The sequence below is a fragment of the Myotis lucifugus genome, unplaced genomic scaffold (assembly GCF_000147115.1).
Source record: "Myotis lucifugus unplaced genomic scaffold, Myoluc2.0 scaffold_554, whole genome shotgun sequence".
NCBI lineage: Eukaryota > Metazoa > Chordata > Mammalia > Chiroptera > Vespertilionidae > Myotis > Myotis lucifugus.
Genome location: NW_005871602.1, coordinates 214,898 through 228,337, shown reverse-complemented (window position 1 = coordinate 228,337; position 13,440 = coordinate 214,898). Strand labels below are relative to the sequence as shown.

The 13,440-nt window shown below is 43.3% G+C and overlaps 1 protein-coding gene across 3 annotated transcripts in view; it reads right to left on the bottom strand.

Annotated features, from left to right (window-relative positions):
* Positions 1 to 13,440, bottom strand: part of DTD1 (D-tyrosyl-tRNA deacylase 1) — a 150,302-nt gene that overhangs the window by 104,678 nt on the left and 32,184 nt on the right. The window contains exons 4-5 of one of the 3 annotated variants that reach the window (XM_023745507.1): positions 12,988 to 13,094; positions 2,674 to 2,845 (exon numbers count right to left, since the gene is read on the bottom strand). In XM_023745507.1, the coding sequence (XP_023601275.1) occupies positions 2,750 to 2,845; positions 12,988 to 13,094 (203 nt within the window). In that variant the 3' untranslated portion in view covers positions 2,674 to 2,749. Of the gene's footprint in view, positions 1 to 2,673; positions 2,846 to 6,184; positions 6,308 to 12,987; positions 13,095 to 13,440 lie in introns of those variants that run through there. The other 2 variants (XM_023745506.1, XM_006104197.3) reach the window with 2 other exon arrangements.

Here is a 13,440-nt window from a genome sequence, read left to right as displayed (position 1 = left end):
CAATGCCGAAACCGGTTTGGCTCAGTGGATAGAGCGTCGGCCTGCGGACTAAAAGGTCCCAGGTTCGATTCTGGTCAAGGGCATGTACCTGGGTTGCGGGCACATCCCCGGTGGGAGATGTGCAGGAGGCAGCTGATGGATGTTTCTCTCTCATCGATGTTTCTAACTCTCTATCTCTCTCCCTTCCTCTCTGTAGAAAATCAATAAAATATATTTTAAAAAAAAAAAGAATAACCAATGGACACAAGACACTGGGGGGTAGGGGAGGCTGGGGGAATGTCAAGGGGGGGCGGGAAAGGAGACATATGTAATACTCTTTGTAATACTTTAAGCAATAAAAAAAAAAAGAATGTCCAAAAGGAAAAAAAAAAAAAAAAAGAACAGCATATGCAATACAGTACCATTTAGGTCAAGATCATGTGCACAAATACACATAGGTATGTGTACACACACACACACATTCACTCAATCTAATGGCTAAGAAAACCCAAATTGGGGAACATTTTTCAAAATAACTGGCCTGTACTCTTCCACAGGGCCATGGTCATGAAGTCAAGGGAAGTCTGAGAACTTATCTAGAATGAAGGAAACTAAAGACAATTAAATGTAACACGTGATTCTGAACCACTATAAAAGACTAGTTACTGGGGAAACTGCTAAAATATGAATAGGGCCTGAAGAGTGAATGGTATTAAAATGCCAACGATATTTTCTGCTTTTAATAAGTATTTTGGTGTTTTGTAAGAAATGCATTTGTGCCCTGGCTGGTTTGGCTCAGCAGATAGAGTGTCGGGCTGTGGACTAAAGGGTCTCAGGTTCGATTCCGGTCAAGGGCACAGGCAGGGTTGCAGGTTCAATGCCCAGTAGGGTGCGTGCAGGAGGCAGCCAATCAATGATTCTCTCTCATCATTGATGTTTCTATCTCTTTCTCCCCTCTCCCTTCCTCTCTGAAATCAATAAAAACATATATTTTTAAAAAGAAATGCATTTGTTTGCAGGAAATATGCATTAATGTTTTTAGGGGTGGTGAGGTATCAGGTATGCAACTTTTTCTCAACTGGTTCTGGAAAAAAGTCCATTGGGATGGCTATTATAAAAAACAGAAAAGTTAAGTGTTGGCAAGGATGTTGGGAAATGAGAACCCTATGCATTGATGGTAGGAATGCAAATGGTGTGGCCATAGTGGAAAATAATAGGGCAATTAGTCAAAAATTTAAACAAAGAATTGTGAATATGATCCAGCAATTCCACAAAATAACTGAAGGCAGGGACTTGGACAGATATTTGTACACCAATGTTCACAGCATCATTATTCACAACAGCCAAAATTGGAAACTACCCAAAGGTCCATCAACAGATGAACGGTTAAACAAAATGTGGTTTATACATACAATGAAATATTATTCAGACTTAAAAAGGAATGAAACTGTGATACATTCTACAACACAGATGAATTCTGAAAACATTATGCTAAGTGAAATAAGTCAGACACAAAAGGACAAATAGAATATAATTATACTTATTTGAGATACCTAAAGTAATCAAATTCACAGAGACAGGCTGGAAGGAGGGGAATAGGGAGTTAGTGTTTAATGAATAGAATATCAATTTAGGAAAATTAGAAAGTTCTGGACATGGATGGTGGTGAGGGCTACACAACAACATGTCCTAATGCCACTGAATTATAAACTTAAAAATTGCAAAATGGTTAGCCCAGCCGGTGTGGCTCAGTGGTTGAGCATCAACTCATGAACCCAGAGGTCACTGACTCAATTCCCAGTCAGGGCACGTGCCCAGGTTGCAGGCTCGATCCCCAGTAGGGGGTGTGCAGGAGGCAGCCAATCGATGTTTCTCTGTCATCATCAATATTTCTATCTCTCTACCTCTCTCCCTTCCTCTCTAAAATCGATAAAAACATATTTTTAATGGTTAAAGTGGTAAGTTTTATTTAATGTATATTTTACTACAATTTTTATAATTTTATGACATACATACTCCCAGAGATACCATGTATTTTCTATGAGTATGTGTAAATGTGGGTAAACATTTTTTAATAAGTCTGGAAAATAATACATAAAACTTATTAATGGTGTTGCCTCTGAGAATGAGAGATTATAGTTAAAAGCATCTTTAATGTATCTTAAATTTCTAATTTTTTAAATATATTTTATTGATTTTTTACAGAGAGGAAGGGAGAGGGATAGAGAGTTAGAAACATCGATGAGAGAGAAACATTGATCAGATGCCTCCTGCACACCCCCTACTGGGGATGTGCCTGCAACCAAGGTACATGCCCTTGACCAGAATCGAACCCAGGACCCTTCAGTCTGCAGGCTGATGCTCTATCCACTGAGCCAAACCAGTTAGGGCAAATTTCTAATTTTTAATGGATATTGATTTTACCTATTATATATAACAAAAAATTGATATAAAAATGTTATTTTATGGACTCATGAGAAAAATAAAAGACAGTAAAAGAACTGTCTCTATAAAAATACCTTTCTACCCAGGACTACTATAAAAATTTATGAATAAAAAAGATTTCTAAACTAGCACTTCCAAGTTTACACATTACTTGCATGACTCTTCCCAGGAGAAAGTGAAGGAGGCAAAGGGACAACATGAAACAAACAAACAAAAAAGAATACACAGAACATAAAGCCAGATCTAGTCTGGATTTTGAAATGAAACTTTATAGAAAATGTACTTATCTGCTCAAGATTCCATGACCCAACAGTGACACCAGGATTTAATAACAGCCTGTGCCCTCCCTCTGTAGTCCAACTGTGCAGGGACTCAGAGTAGAGCCACTGCTGGGCATATTCTGTGGGCAGCGTGTTCCCAGCTGAGTAGGAGGAGTGGAAAATGGAAACAAGGCCACAAACTCAGATCTTTCCATTCCACAGAAATTGAGGCTTTCGGGATTCACTTTCACGATTAAAAAGTAGAAAAAGAAATTAACTTCACATTTTATGGAAAATAGTCAAAGTAAAACACTCTACGTAAAGAATCTTCATGGGAGTGCTATTCTGCATTTCAGATTGACAAGAATGACTAAGGTGATGGAATAAGGCAGGTAGCAATTGTGAGACCCTTGGCCTGCCATGCCTGCCACCAGCCAAAGGCACACGGCGTCCAGGCACAACCACCTCCTCCAGCCCTGGATGTCTGATCTGCTCAGGAGCTGCTACCGCCCTTCTGACAATTACTTCCCAAAATGTCCAAGTTCAATGAGCACCAGGAAACATATTCTTCCAAAAAAGAAATCTATTTTTCCCTCTGACAAGCTCCAAACACGTAGATTTAGAAACGAACGATAAAATATGAACCCTGAACAATGTCCCATGTGTGTTTAAATGTAAATGCTTAGCCAGCTGCCCATGAAGCCTTGACATTTATACATTTCATTAAATTGCAATTCTCCAAACAAGGACTTAAGTGTTGATCATCCTGAGTTTTTATTCTAGTCCCATGAATAAGTCGACCGATGAGTAGGGTATTCCATCCATGTCTGGTACCCAAAAAACTAAGAGATTTATAAATAGCTTTTCAACTAAAAATCTTAAAAGGCTATACCACTACAATCTCACCCCGCCACTGGGGAACCCACTCAGTGGATTCATCTCTCTTAAGAAACAAGTTATTCCACTAGCACATGCCTCACTGTCACTCAGCACAGAGACCCATCATCAGTCACTAACGTATTGAGCTGTTGTTGCTCTACCAGCTTTTCCCTGACACATCTGTAATTGTATCGGGAAGGCTTTGGGAATACTTTCATTGCTGCTGTGTGTACAGGGGGTGGTGGTTAAGGGGCCGAGGGGCATTGATGAATAAGAACAGCCTCACATATGACCTCAATAATCAAGCCAAGACATCTTGCTTCCTGGCAGCTGCAGTAATATAAATTATAAAGTATTCTTAGACATTTCAGCTAAGGGTGGGGGGAGCCGAGGACAGGGTGGTCCAGAGGAGACCAACACCTAGAGCAGATAAAAATGGCGATCTCCAATGTCCTCAGGTCCAATGGGTCTCAAACATCAGTGTACTTGACGAGCTCGTGAAGAACTGGTTAAAAACAAATCGGCTACTCTTCTGCCTTCCATATCCAGACATGCCAGGAACTGTGGTTCAGAAAACCTGGGGGTAGGGGACCAGTGCCAACATTCTACATTTTAATATGCACCCTTAGTGGCCTGAAGCCAGTGGTCCTCAAACAGGCCTCTGAGGACCACGAACACTTCCTGAGTGAATCTGGTGGAGAGTGAGTACAAAATCCCTGCACACAACAGTCCCAAACCACCAGCACCTCCACTTTTGGGGGGCCCTCCAAGAATCAGATGAGAGTCCTAGACCCTTCCAGAAAAGGGCACTCACACACAGATACACAAAAAACTTGGAGGACAAGCCCAGAGCTGTTCGTGATCCCCTAAAAGTCCACTTGACCGAATTCACACCCCACTTACCCATCCTTACCTTCTCTTAGATACCAACTTATTACAAAAGATAAAGCCCTTTCAGTCAGACTGCACCTAAACTAGGGTATGTTGGCAAAACACTTCTGTGCAGTTGAGTGTTTTATCTATTGGCAGTCCTTTTGAAAAACTTATAGGAAGAGCTTCATTTTTTATTTCTATCACTTCAGATCATTCTTCCCTCTCCATGTTAGTAAAGCAAATGTTTGGACAAGGCTTCCTACAAAACACCACTGACCTACACAACATTCTTTTACATTTGCCTGAGGCTAGAAAGCGCCTACTAAATTAGCTAAAAAGCTGAGAATCCCAAATTTAAGCCTTGAGTCTGTCTAATTAAATTATTGCTGTGTTCAATGTACAAATCCACAGAGGATAAACTTTACCTCCCTCCTCTGGGAATAAAATAAGATGCTAGTTAATCTTCAGCAGGTCAAGTCAGTAAGGTAAGAAGTTTCCTTCTCTTAGAGACCAACTTTTTTAACACATCCACAAAAGAGATTAGAAAATTAAAATAACTTAGAATCTTCCCAAAACACATACACAGAAACAAATAAAGCCTTTAAATGCATTAACCCATTAGTGCCCTGAGAGCGTTGTTAAAAGCAAAACAGGCGTTTTGCTCTAGTTGGAGATTAGAAATGTTTTAGGTGTCAAAGGTAGTAGAGGAGATCATATCAGTTTTTAATTTATCAGCCATATTCCAATAGCAGGGAACAAACTTAAACGTTTGCAATTTTGGTAATGTATGCTATGGATTTAAGAAAGTCAGATGAAGGTCAATCGAGTGGTCAATCCATCAGTGGGTCCCCAGGCAGAGAGGCACAGGCACGTACGTATCTCCTGGAAAGGCTTCTTTTTAATTCTATGGTGTACCAGCTGGTTCAATTGTCTATATGGGAACAAATTAAAATGCTGAAATAAAAGCGATCCATTACACTTCCCCAACTAGGAAAAGCCAGCCTGCTCAGAAACATCTACAAACGTCTACAAGGATCCCAATCTTTCCTGCCAGCCAGATATGCATGCCCCGGACAGGGTACCCCCACTGGCAGGATCCACATTCTGGCTGCTAGTGGCAGAGTTCAGGGCTGAGGGAGGTTAGGAGCCAACCCACCTGCACACCCAATCCTCTCTGAAGAGGGCTGTGCTGTTTCCTAACTCAGGAAAGTGGGTGTTCACACTGAAGAAAAACCAGGGCTGCTCCCCACAGCCCAAGAGGTCTGGCAGGTGCTAGCCCTGCCGTGCTGGGAAGCCCTCTGTGCGGCAGGTGAGGACCCAGGACTCAGGGTCACGGCCATGCCCAGCATGACACTGTGACAAAGATGAACAAGAATAATAACAAAAACTCTGTCACGGAGAAGCTCTTGCTAATCCACTTTTGTTTTAGTGACACTTCAGTACAAACAAACTGGACCCTCAGTCAATGTGTGTTCAATAAATCAATGCAACAAAATGAACTAATCATCAGAATAAATGACAGAATCTCAGTATCATTTTGGCAACCAGACTCAGAAGCACACTCTTGTGGCAAGTTGGCTCAGGCCACGCAAAAACTGAGTTGAAACCAACAGAAATTAAGGAACTAGCATCTGGAGTTCAACTCTAAAAACAAAATTTAAAAAAGGAAACCTACATTAAATAAAGGTTCTTCTATGAAGCAATGTAGCCCAGCGGCATGACTCAGTGGTTGAGCCTCAACCTATGAACCAGGAGGTCATGGTTCAATTCCCAGTCAGGGCATATGCCTGGGGTTGTGAGCTTGATCCCCAGCAGATCAGTGATTCTCTCTCATCATTGATGTTTCTCTCTCTCTCTGTCTCCTTTCCTCTCTGAAATCAAAAAAAAGAAATGCAAACTTAAGGGCATCAACATAATTCTTACTTATATTCAGAATACTGCTCATTAGATTTGTCCCTCAAACTGAAATGTATAGGAATTGTGAGCCCATCTTTGTGCACCTACGATGGGGCTGCCACCTATGTCCTAGTCTGGATTCCACAGCAAGTATCACTGAAAATGCTGCCCCTGTCACTGGAAGAACAAATAAATAAAATCAATAGGAGTTCTTTTCCCCACTTCACTCTCTACCCTACTTCTTTCTTCCCAATCCTACAGAAATCATGAATGTCTCGATCTGGACATTCCAGTTTCCAGGCATAATGATGAATGCTGATGATAAGACAAGTGTATAGAAAGGAGTATAAGAGTGATGGCGATATTCCGAGAATCATAAAATTAGAAACCAGGTACCATTTTTCACTGGTCAGCTTACCCCAGTGATTTATCAACAACCACGTGAGCTAATTCAAAGAGTATCTGAAAGTTTATTTCTTCATCTCCTTCCAGCATTTCAATTTAGGGAGTCTTTCAATTCCATTAAATAAATGAGAATATAAATTATTAATGGCAACACTATAAACTAGGTGGGTCCTGGGCTCCAGGAAGAGCCCTTCACTTATAAATGCCCCTCTGCCCAGGAAAACCCCCATCTGCTCCCCTACACATGCAACCCCACCCATGTGAGACCCAGGCAAACCCCCGCCCCCAACTAAAGAGAAAGCATTTAAGATTAAAACAAGAGCAAGAAAAAGTTTCTACTGTCAGGAATGGCTGACCAGGGTATTAAAATCTCCCAATATCTAGTCACTCACAGAAGAATTCACATTCAGCAATCCTTTCTAAGTAATAATCAGGATGTGCCTACCAGGATCACATTCTTCCATAAAAATGCAGCCCTAGCTGGTTTGGCTTAGTGGATAGAGTGTCAGCCTGGGGACTGAAGGGTCCTGGGTTCGATTCCGGTCAAGGGCATATGCCAGGATTATGGGCTCGATCCCCAGTAGGGGGCGTGCAGCAGGCAGCCAATCAATGATTCTCTCTCATCATTGATGTTTCTATCTCTCTCTCGTCTCCCTTCCTCTCTGAAATCAATAAAAATATATATTTTTTAAATGCAACAGGGAGAACAGCTTCTGTCTGGTGGTTCTGCTACCGCTTCCACTCCTTATTCCCTTTAGAAGTATGTCCTTCAGAGCAAGAATGTAATCTCTTCCTCCGACTTCTCACTGTCAGGGCGCATGATGGGACTACACAGCAGCCTGTAAGTGCTCTGGACAGTGTGATGCAGCCATGGCAAAACGACAGAGGCTTCAGTGCCAGCTCCAAAAACAGACCTGGCTGAGGCAGGCAAACAACTAGTCACCTTCACCAGTCTGGTCTTCACAGCAGTAGCTGCCTCACCCAGAATAGAGCCCTGGGACTCTTACAAACAACGACCTACCCCTATTTGCAGCACAAGCTTGGAAACAGCAACTGAGAAGCCTCCTCTCCTTGCATCCTGAAAGGTCAGCTAACACCTCCAGTCCCCGGGAGGCCTCTCCAGCTCAGTGGTGACAGCAGTGGCACCAGCCTTCTCAGAACGCAGGACATTCACAGATGTCACAGTTCACAGGCCCATGACACATGATTCCAAAACCAACTACACCCGGGCTCACCTCCTGGGGTGAGCACAGCAGTGGACAAGACTCAGGAAGCTTAAATGGTAGGAGGGTGTGGACAGATGAGGAGCGTGGAAACAAGCAGATAACAGATGGTGCTAAGTGCTATGACATAAATCATCAGAGCAGCGTGACAGAGTAGCCGGCAGGGGCTCGCTGGAATCAAGGGGGTCAGAGGACCTCCTCTGAGGAGGAGACACTGACATTGAGCCCAGAGCCCAGAGGTAGGAAAGAGCTCAACCTGTTCTTAGAACAGACGGAGGCAAGATTAGGTAAAGCGTAAGAGAGTGAGGAACTGCCGGCTGTAAAGCAGGTAACAGAGAACCACAGAAGGCTGGGCACTCCGGCCTCAGCTTTACGAAAAGCCTGACATGACGGGCTGTGGCATGTCCTACACTGACACACACCGTTCCTTACCTCTTTCACTGTTACTAACCTTCCAAGTTCATGTTGCCCTAAGCCTACCCCTGAGAGCAGGGACTATGCGGCCTCACGTCTTTCTCGGCCTCACAGTGCCCACCACACCGCTGTATACAAAAAAGACACACACACATTGTTCATTTGTTCAGATGGTTTAAAGAACCTACATTTAGAAACTTGTCAAAGGAATCATTCCTTTGTAATGTATGCAGTTTTCACTACTACAGTAGCTGAATCATATGGGAAAATAAAACACTTAGAATTAAAAGCTCAGTTGATAGAAATGCTTGTCAACCTATCACTAAAAAGAATTTGGCTGATGGACAAAAACAGATCCAGAGACAGAGAAGCATCGATCAGACCGTCAAACCTCAGAGGGAAGGTAGGGGAGGGTGGGAGTAAGGGGGAGAGATCAACCAGAGAACTTGTATTGCATGCATATAAGCCTAATCAGTGGACATAGACACCAGGGGGGTGAGGGCATGAGTGGAGGGGGGGGGACCAATGGGGCGATAAGGACACATATGTAACACCTTAACCAGTGGTTCTCAACCTTCTGGCCCTTTAAATACAGTTCCTCATGTTGTGACCCAACCATAAAATTATTTTCGTTGCTACTTCATAACTGTAATGTTGCTACTGTTATGAATCGTAATGTAAATATCTGATATGCAGGATGGTCTTAGGCGACCCCTGTGAAAGGGTCGTTCGACCACCAAAGAGGTCGCGACCCACAGGTTGAGAACCACTGCCTTAATCAATAATGAAAAAATAAATAAAAATTTTAAAAATAATAATTTGGCTGCAGTCTTCCTACCAACATAAAAATAAACAAATTAGCTATCTGCCCAAAGGGAGTCCCTTTTTATTGAGAATGGAAAGGTAGAAGGCAGGGAAAGGCCATAGGTAAGGCCAGCAGCCACCATCACATGGGCCCCTTCCATGCCTACTCGTCGCCACCTACTGGACAGCCGGAGGACAGACATCTGTGCAGTTTTCCAGGGTCTGAGACTTCAGGGTCAGCTAATTTGTATAAATAATTGTAACTCACACAGGACAATTGAGAAAAAGGCTTCTAAAAGATTTAGAAATAACTAATAAAAGATTTTCTTATCCTAATAGGTTAGGTTAGCATGCCTTGGAGGTTTAAAAATGTGTGCCTATTTGCTTTTGTTTTAAAGAAGAAAAGAGCCCTCGCTGGGCGGCTCAGCTGGTTTGGAGCATTGTCCTGTACACCAAAAGGTTACAGGTCTCATTTCCAGTCAGGGCACATACCTAGGTTGCAGAAAACCAAGAGATGTTTCTCTCTCTTCCTCTCTCTTTAAAGTCAATTAAAAACATATCCTCTGGTGAGGATTAATAAAGGGGAGGGGAGGAGATGAAAAGAGGAGGCACTAGTTGAAAGAAGGTTGAAGATCCTAAAGATATGAAGTATTACCATACGCTACCACTTCTAGAAAAATACTTAGAATGAACAAAAACTTGACTACATTTTTTATTCAAATACAATTAAAGTAGAACAATCCATCAAAACTACAGAATAATGAAAAAATAAAACCAGAGGGAGCCACCAGAGGCAAGAGGAAAACTGGGAGAGAGCAGTATCCTGGGAAACAAGAGCCAAGACGGTTTCCAGGGGCAAGAGGGCAACAGTGACAAGAGCTGCTAAGTGGTCGAGTCAGGTGGGCCTTGAAGTTCATAGTCATGAAACAAAGCAACATGCAGGCCGCTGGGGAACTCAGTGAGAGTCTCTGCAGATGAGAGTAGTACACTGAAGAGGCAGCAAGAAGGAAGATAATGGAGGTACTTCTCAATTGGAGATCCCTGGGAATATTTAAAAGCCAACGGGCCCTAGCGGGTTTGGCTCAGTGGATAGAGTGTTGGCCTGCAGACTGAAGGGTCCCAGGTTTGATTCTGGTCAAGGGCACATGCCTGGGTTGTGGGCTCGATCCCCAGTGTGGGGCTTGCAGGAGGAAGCTGATCAATGATTCTCTCTCATCATTGATGTTTCTATCTCTCTCTCTCTCCCTTCCTCTCTGAAATCAATAAAAATATATTTTTTTAAAAAATTTTAAGCCAATGGGATTAAGACAAATGAGTGAGCCTGGCTGGTGTGGCCCAGTGGTTGAGAGTCAACCCATGAACCAGGAGGTCATGGTTCGATTCCGGGTCAGGGCACATGCCTGGGTTGCGGGCTCAGTCAGAGAAAGATAAATATCACATGATCTCACTCATTTGTGGATGAACAAAAACAGATCTAGAGACAGAGAAGCATCAATCAGATGCTCAAACCTCAAATGGAAGGTAGGGGAGGATGGGGGTAAGGGGGAGAGATCAACCAAAGGACTTGCATGCATGCATATAAGCATAAGCAATGGATACAGACAACAGGGGGTGAGGGTGAGGGCAGGACTGAGGGGGTGGGGGGACAATGGAGGAATAAGGACACAGTATATAAAAAAAAAATTTTTAAGCCAATGGGATTAAGACAAATGAGTGGGCCTGGCCAGTGTGGCCCAGTGGTTGAACGTCAACCCATGAACCAGGAGGTCATGGTTCGATTCCGGGTCAGGGCACATGCCTGGGTTGCGGGCTCGATCCTCAGTGGGGGGCATGCAGGAGACAGCCGATCAATGATTCTCGTCACTGATGTTTCTATCTCTCTCCCTCTCCCTTCCTCTTTAAAATCAATAAAAACATATTTTTTAAAAGACACAAATGAGTGAGAGAGACAAACTGGCTGCCGAGAAGGTAGAAGGGGAGGGTGGGAAGGGTGAGAAGGGCTCCATAGCCCTCGTTAATCTGGCTCCACAGGTGCACAACCTGTGCAATCACAGGCAGTGCCCCATTCAGAAGGGCACCACCCTTGTTTAATGCTCTGCTGTCACCAACTTCAGATTCCTTAAAATGTTTGAACAAGGGGCTGCCTCAGTTTCATTTTGCACTGAGCCTCACAAATTATGCACCAGTCCAGGGCGGGGGGATGCTGGCCTCAGCACCAGGAAAGACAGCTCAGGTGCCAGGGCAGGAAGAGGGAATGGAGAGGCAGGGTCAGTGCCAACCAATAGCTCCTTTCTCCGTGAAACAGAAAAAGAGTCAACTGCTATGAATGAGCAAGAGGACAGACGAAGGGAGAGAGGTTGAAATTCATTGTAGAGTGGAAAAATCTGGCAGACTCCACCTTGACCAAGGAATCAAGGTTCACATCGCCTGTAATAAGACAATTCAATATCATGTACCTCCTATGATACACTAAAAAGGGCACAAGATCACTTCTGTGCTATTTGCTATTCCTGTCAAAGTACAAAATCTCAATGCAGTCGCAGGAAACCCAACTGAGGAACATGCCTCAAAACAGCAGACCAGTAGTCTTGAAAAGTATCAAGGCCATGAAAGAAAAGGAAAGACAGAGGGATTGTCACAGACTGGAGAAGACTACTTGGATACAATGTGAGATTATCCTGAAACAGAAAAAGGACATTGGGGAAAACTGGTGAAATTTAAATAAGGTTTGAAGTGTAGTTAAGAGTATTGTATTAATATTAATTTCAATGTTTTGATCAGTGTACTATGACTATGAAAGACAGCAAAATTCAGGAAACCTGGGTAAAGGGTTTATGAGAACTCTGACTCCTTTTTCAATTTTCTGTCTCAAATTATTTCAGTATAAAAAGTTTAAATTTTCATGTGGATGTTTTGTGATTTCTTTAATGTTATCGGTAATTCCAGGGACCTCAATTATCACCTCTGAAGTCTAGCACTGCTGCATCAGACATGTTCCTGCTTCTCTGTCAAGACAAGAATCAGTAACAAAAGAGAAAGGTGATGTTCCCTGTGAAAATTATAACTTTGAACAGGTCATAGAGCTTTAAGTTTATATAATGCTCCCCCACATCTATTGCATCATTCTGCTTCCCAGCCTCTTAGCAAGGGAGGGAGGCAATAACAGGAATGTCCTTTCAGTTCTCACTCCTCTGCCTGCCCGCTCCCCTGTCTGGAAGGCTATTAAGTGTTTGTGTTAATTAAAGCCTTTAGAAGTGTTGAGCATCTATGAGAGAACCACACGTTACAAAGACCATCAACAGAGCTCCTTTCTCAAGTTTAATTTTAATATTTTCTGAAAGCTTACAGAGTTGGCAGCAAATCCAGGTCAGATATTGCTTTAGAAACACGAGGTTTTACAAAGAACCTCGGCTGACACATCTGCTTACACCTGGGATAAAACCCACTCCAGGTAGCCATTCTGAATGGGAGAACCTGCCAATCCAGAGCCAAGGGGAGTTGTGCCGCTACTCTGCTGCCACCCAGTGGCATGTGGGTGAAAAAGCACCTCGCCAGAGAACAGAAAGAACAGTTCTCTGTAAAGGGCATTTTCTCTGGAATCCAAAGTCAGGAGGAGGCAAGGCAGAAGTGCGGTCCCTGCCTGCCACAGCACTATGGGGGCAGGTGTGAGCAGATGAGAAGGGATGTATTAAAATAAATTGTTCAATGAAGTGTTGTGTCCACCACAGATTGAGAACTGCTCCAGGGACAAAGTTGAAGCCAAACGATGTTACAGGCACCCAGGGAACAAATCCCAATGCCAGATTTACCTGCTTTGGGTCGGAGGTAGCAGCGCCAGGAGCTGGAGATTCCAGTTCTATGGTCACAGGCCCATCGTTCTGAATGTGGACTTGCATGTAGGCACCAAACTTGCCATCTGAAAGAGCAATTCAAACAGTTTCAAGAGATGGAGACCCCAGATTACCCATCTATAAAGCACAACTATCTCAGTGTAATCAGAAGCTTGGGGAGCAGGGATGGTCCACCCCACCAGCGGTGAGGTAAATACAAAATAAACAGCAGGGGTACCACCACACACCCTACAGTCTTGGCAAGAATGAAAGGACCTGGTAACATGAAGGGTGGGGGAAATGTGGGTTAAAGGACTGAAAGATGGTAGGAAAGTAAACTGGTACAAGTACTTGGGAGGGCATTTTGGTGCTGTACCAATAAAGTTCAAGGTGATCAAAGCCCTACAACCCTGACTTCTTTGGTGAGACTAC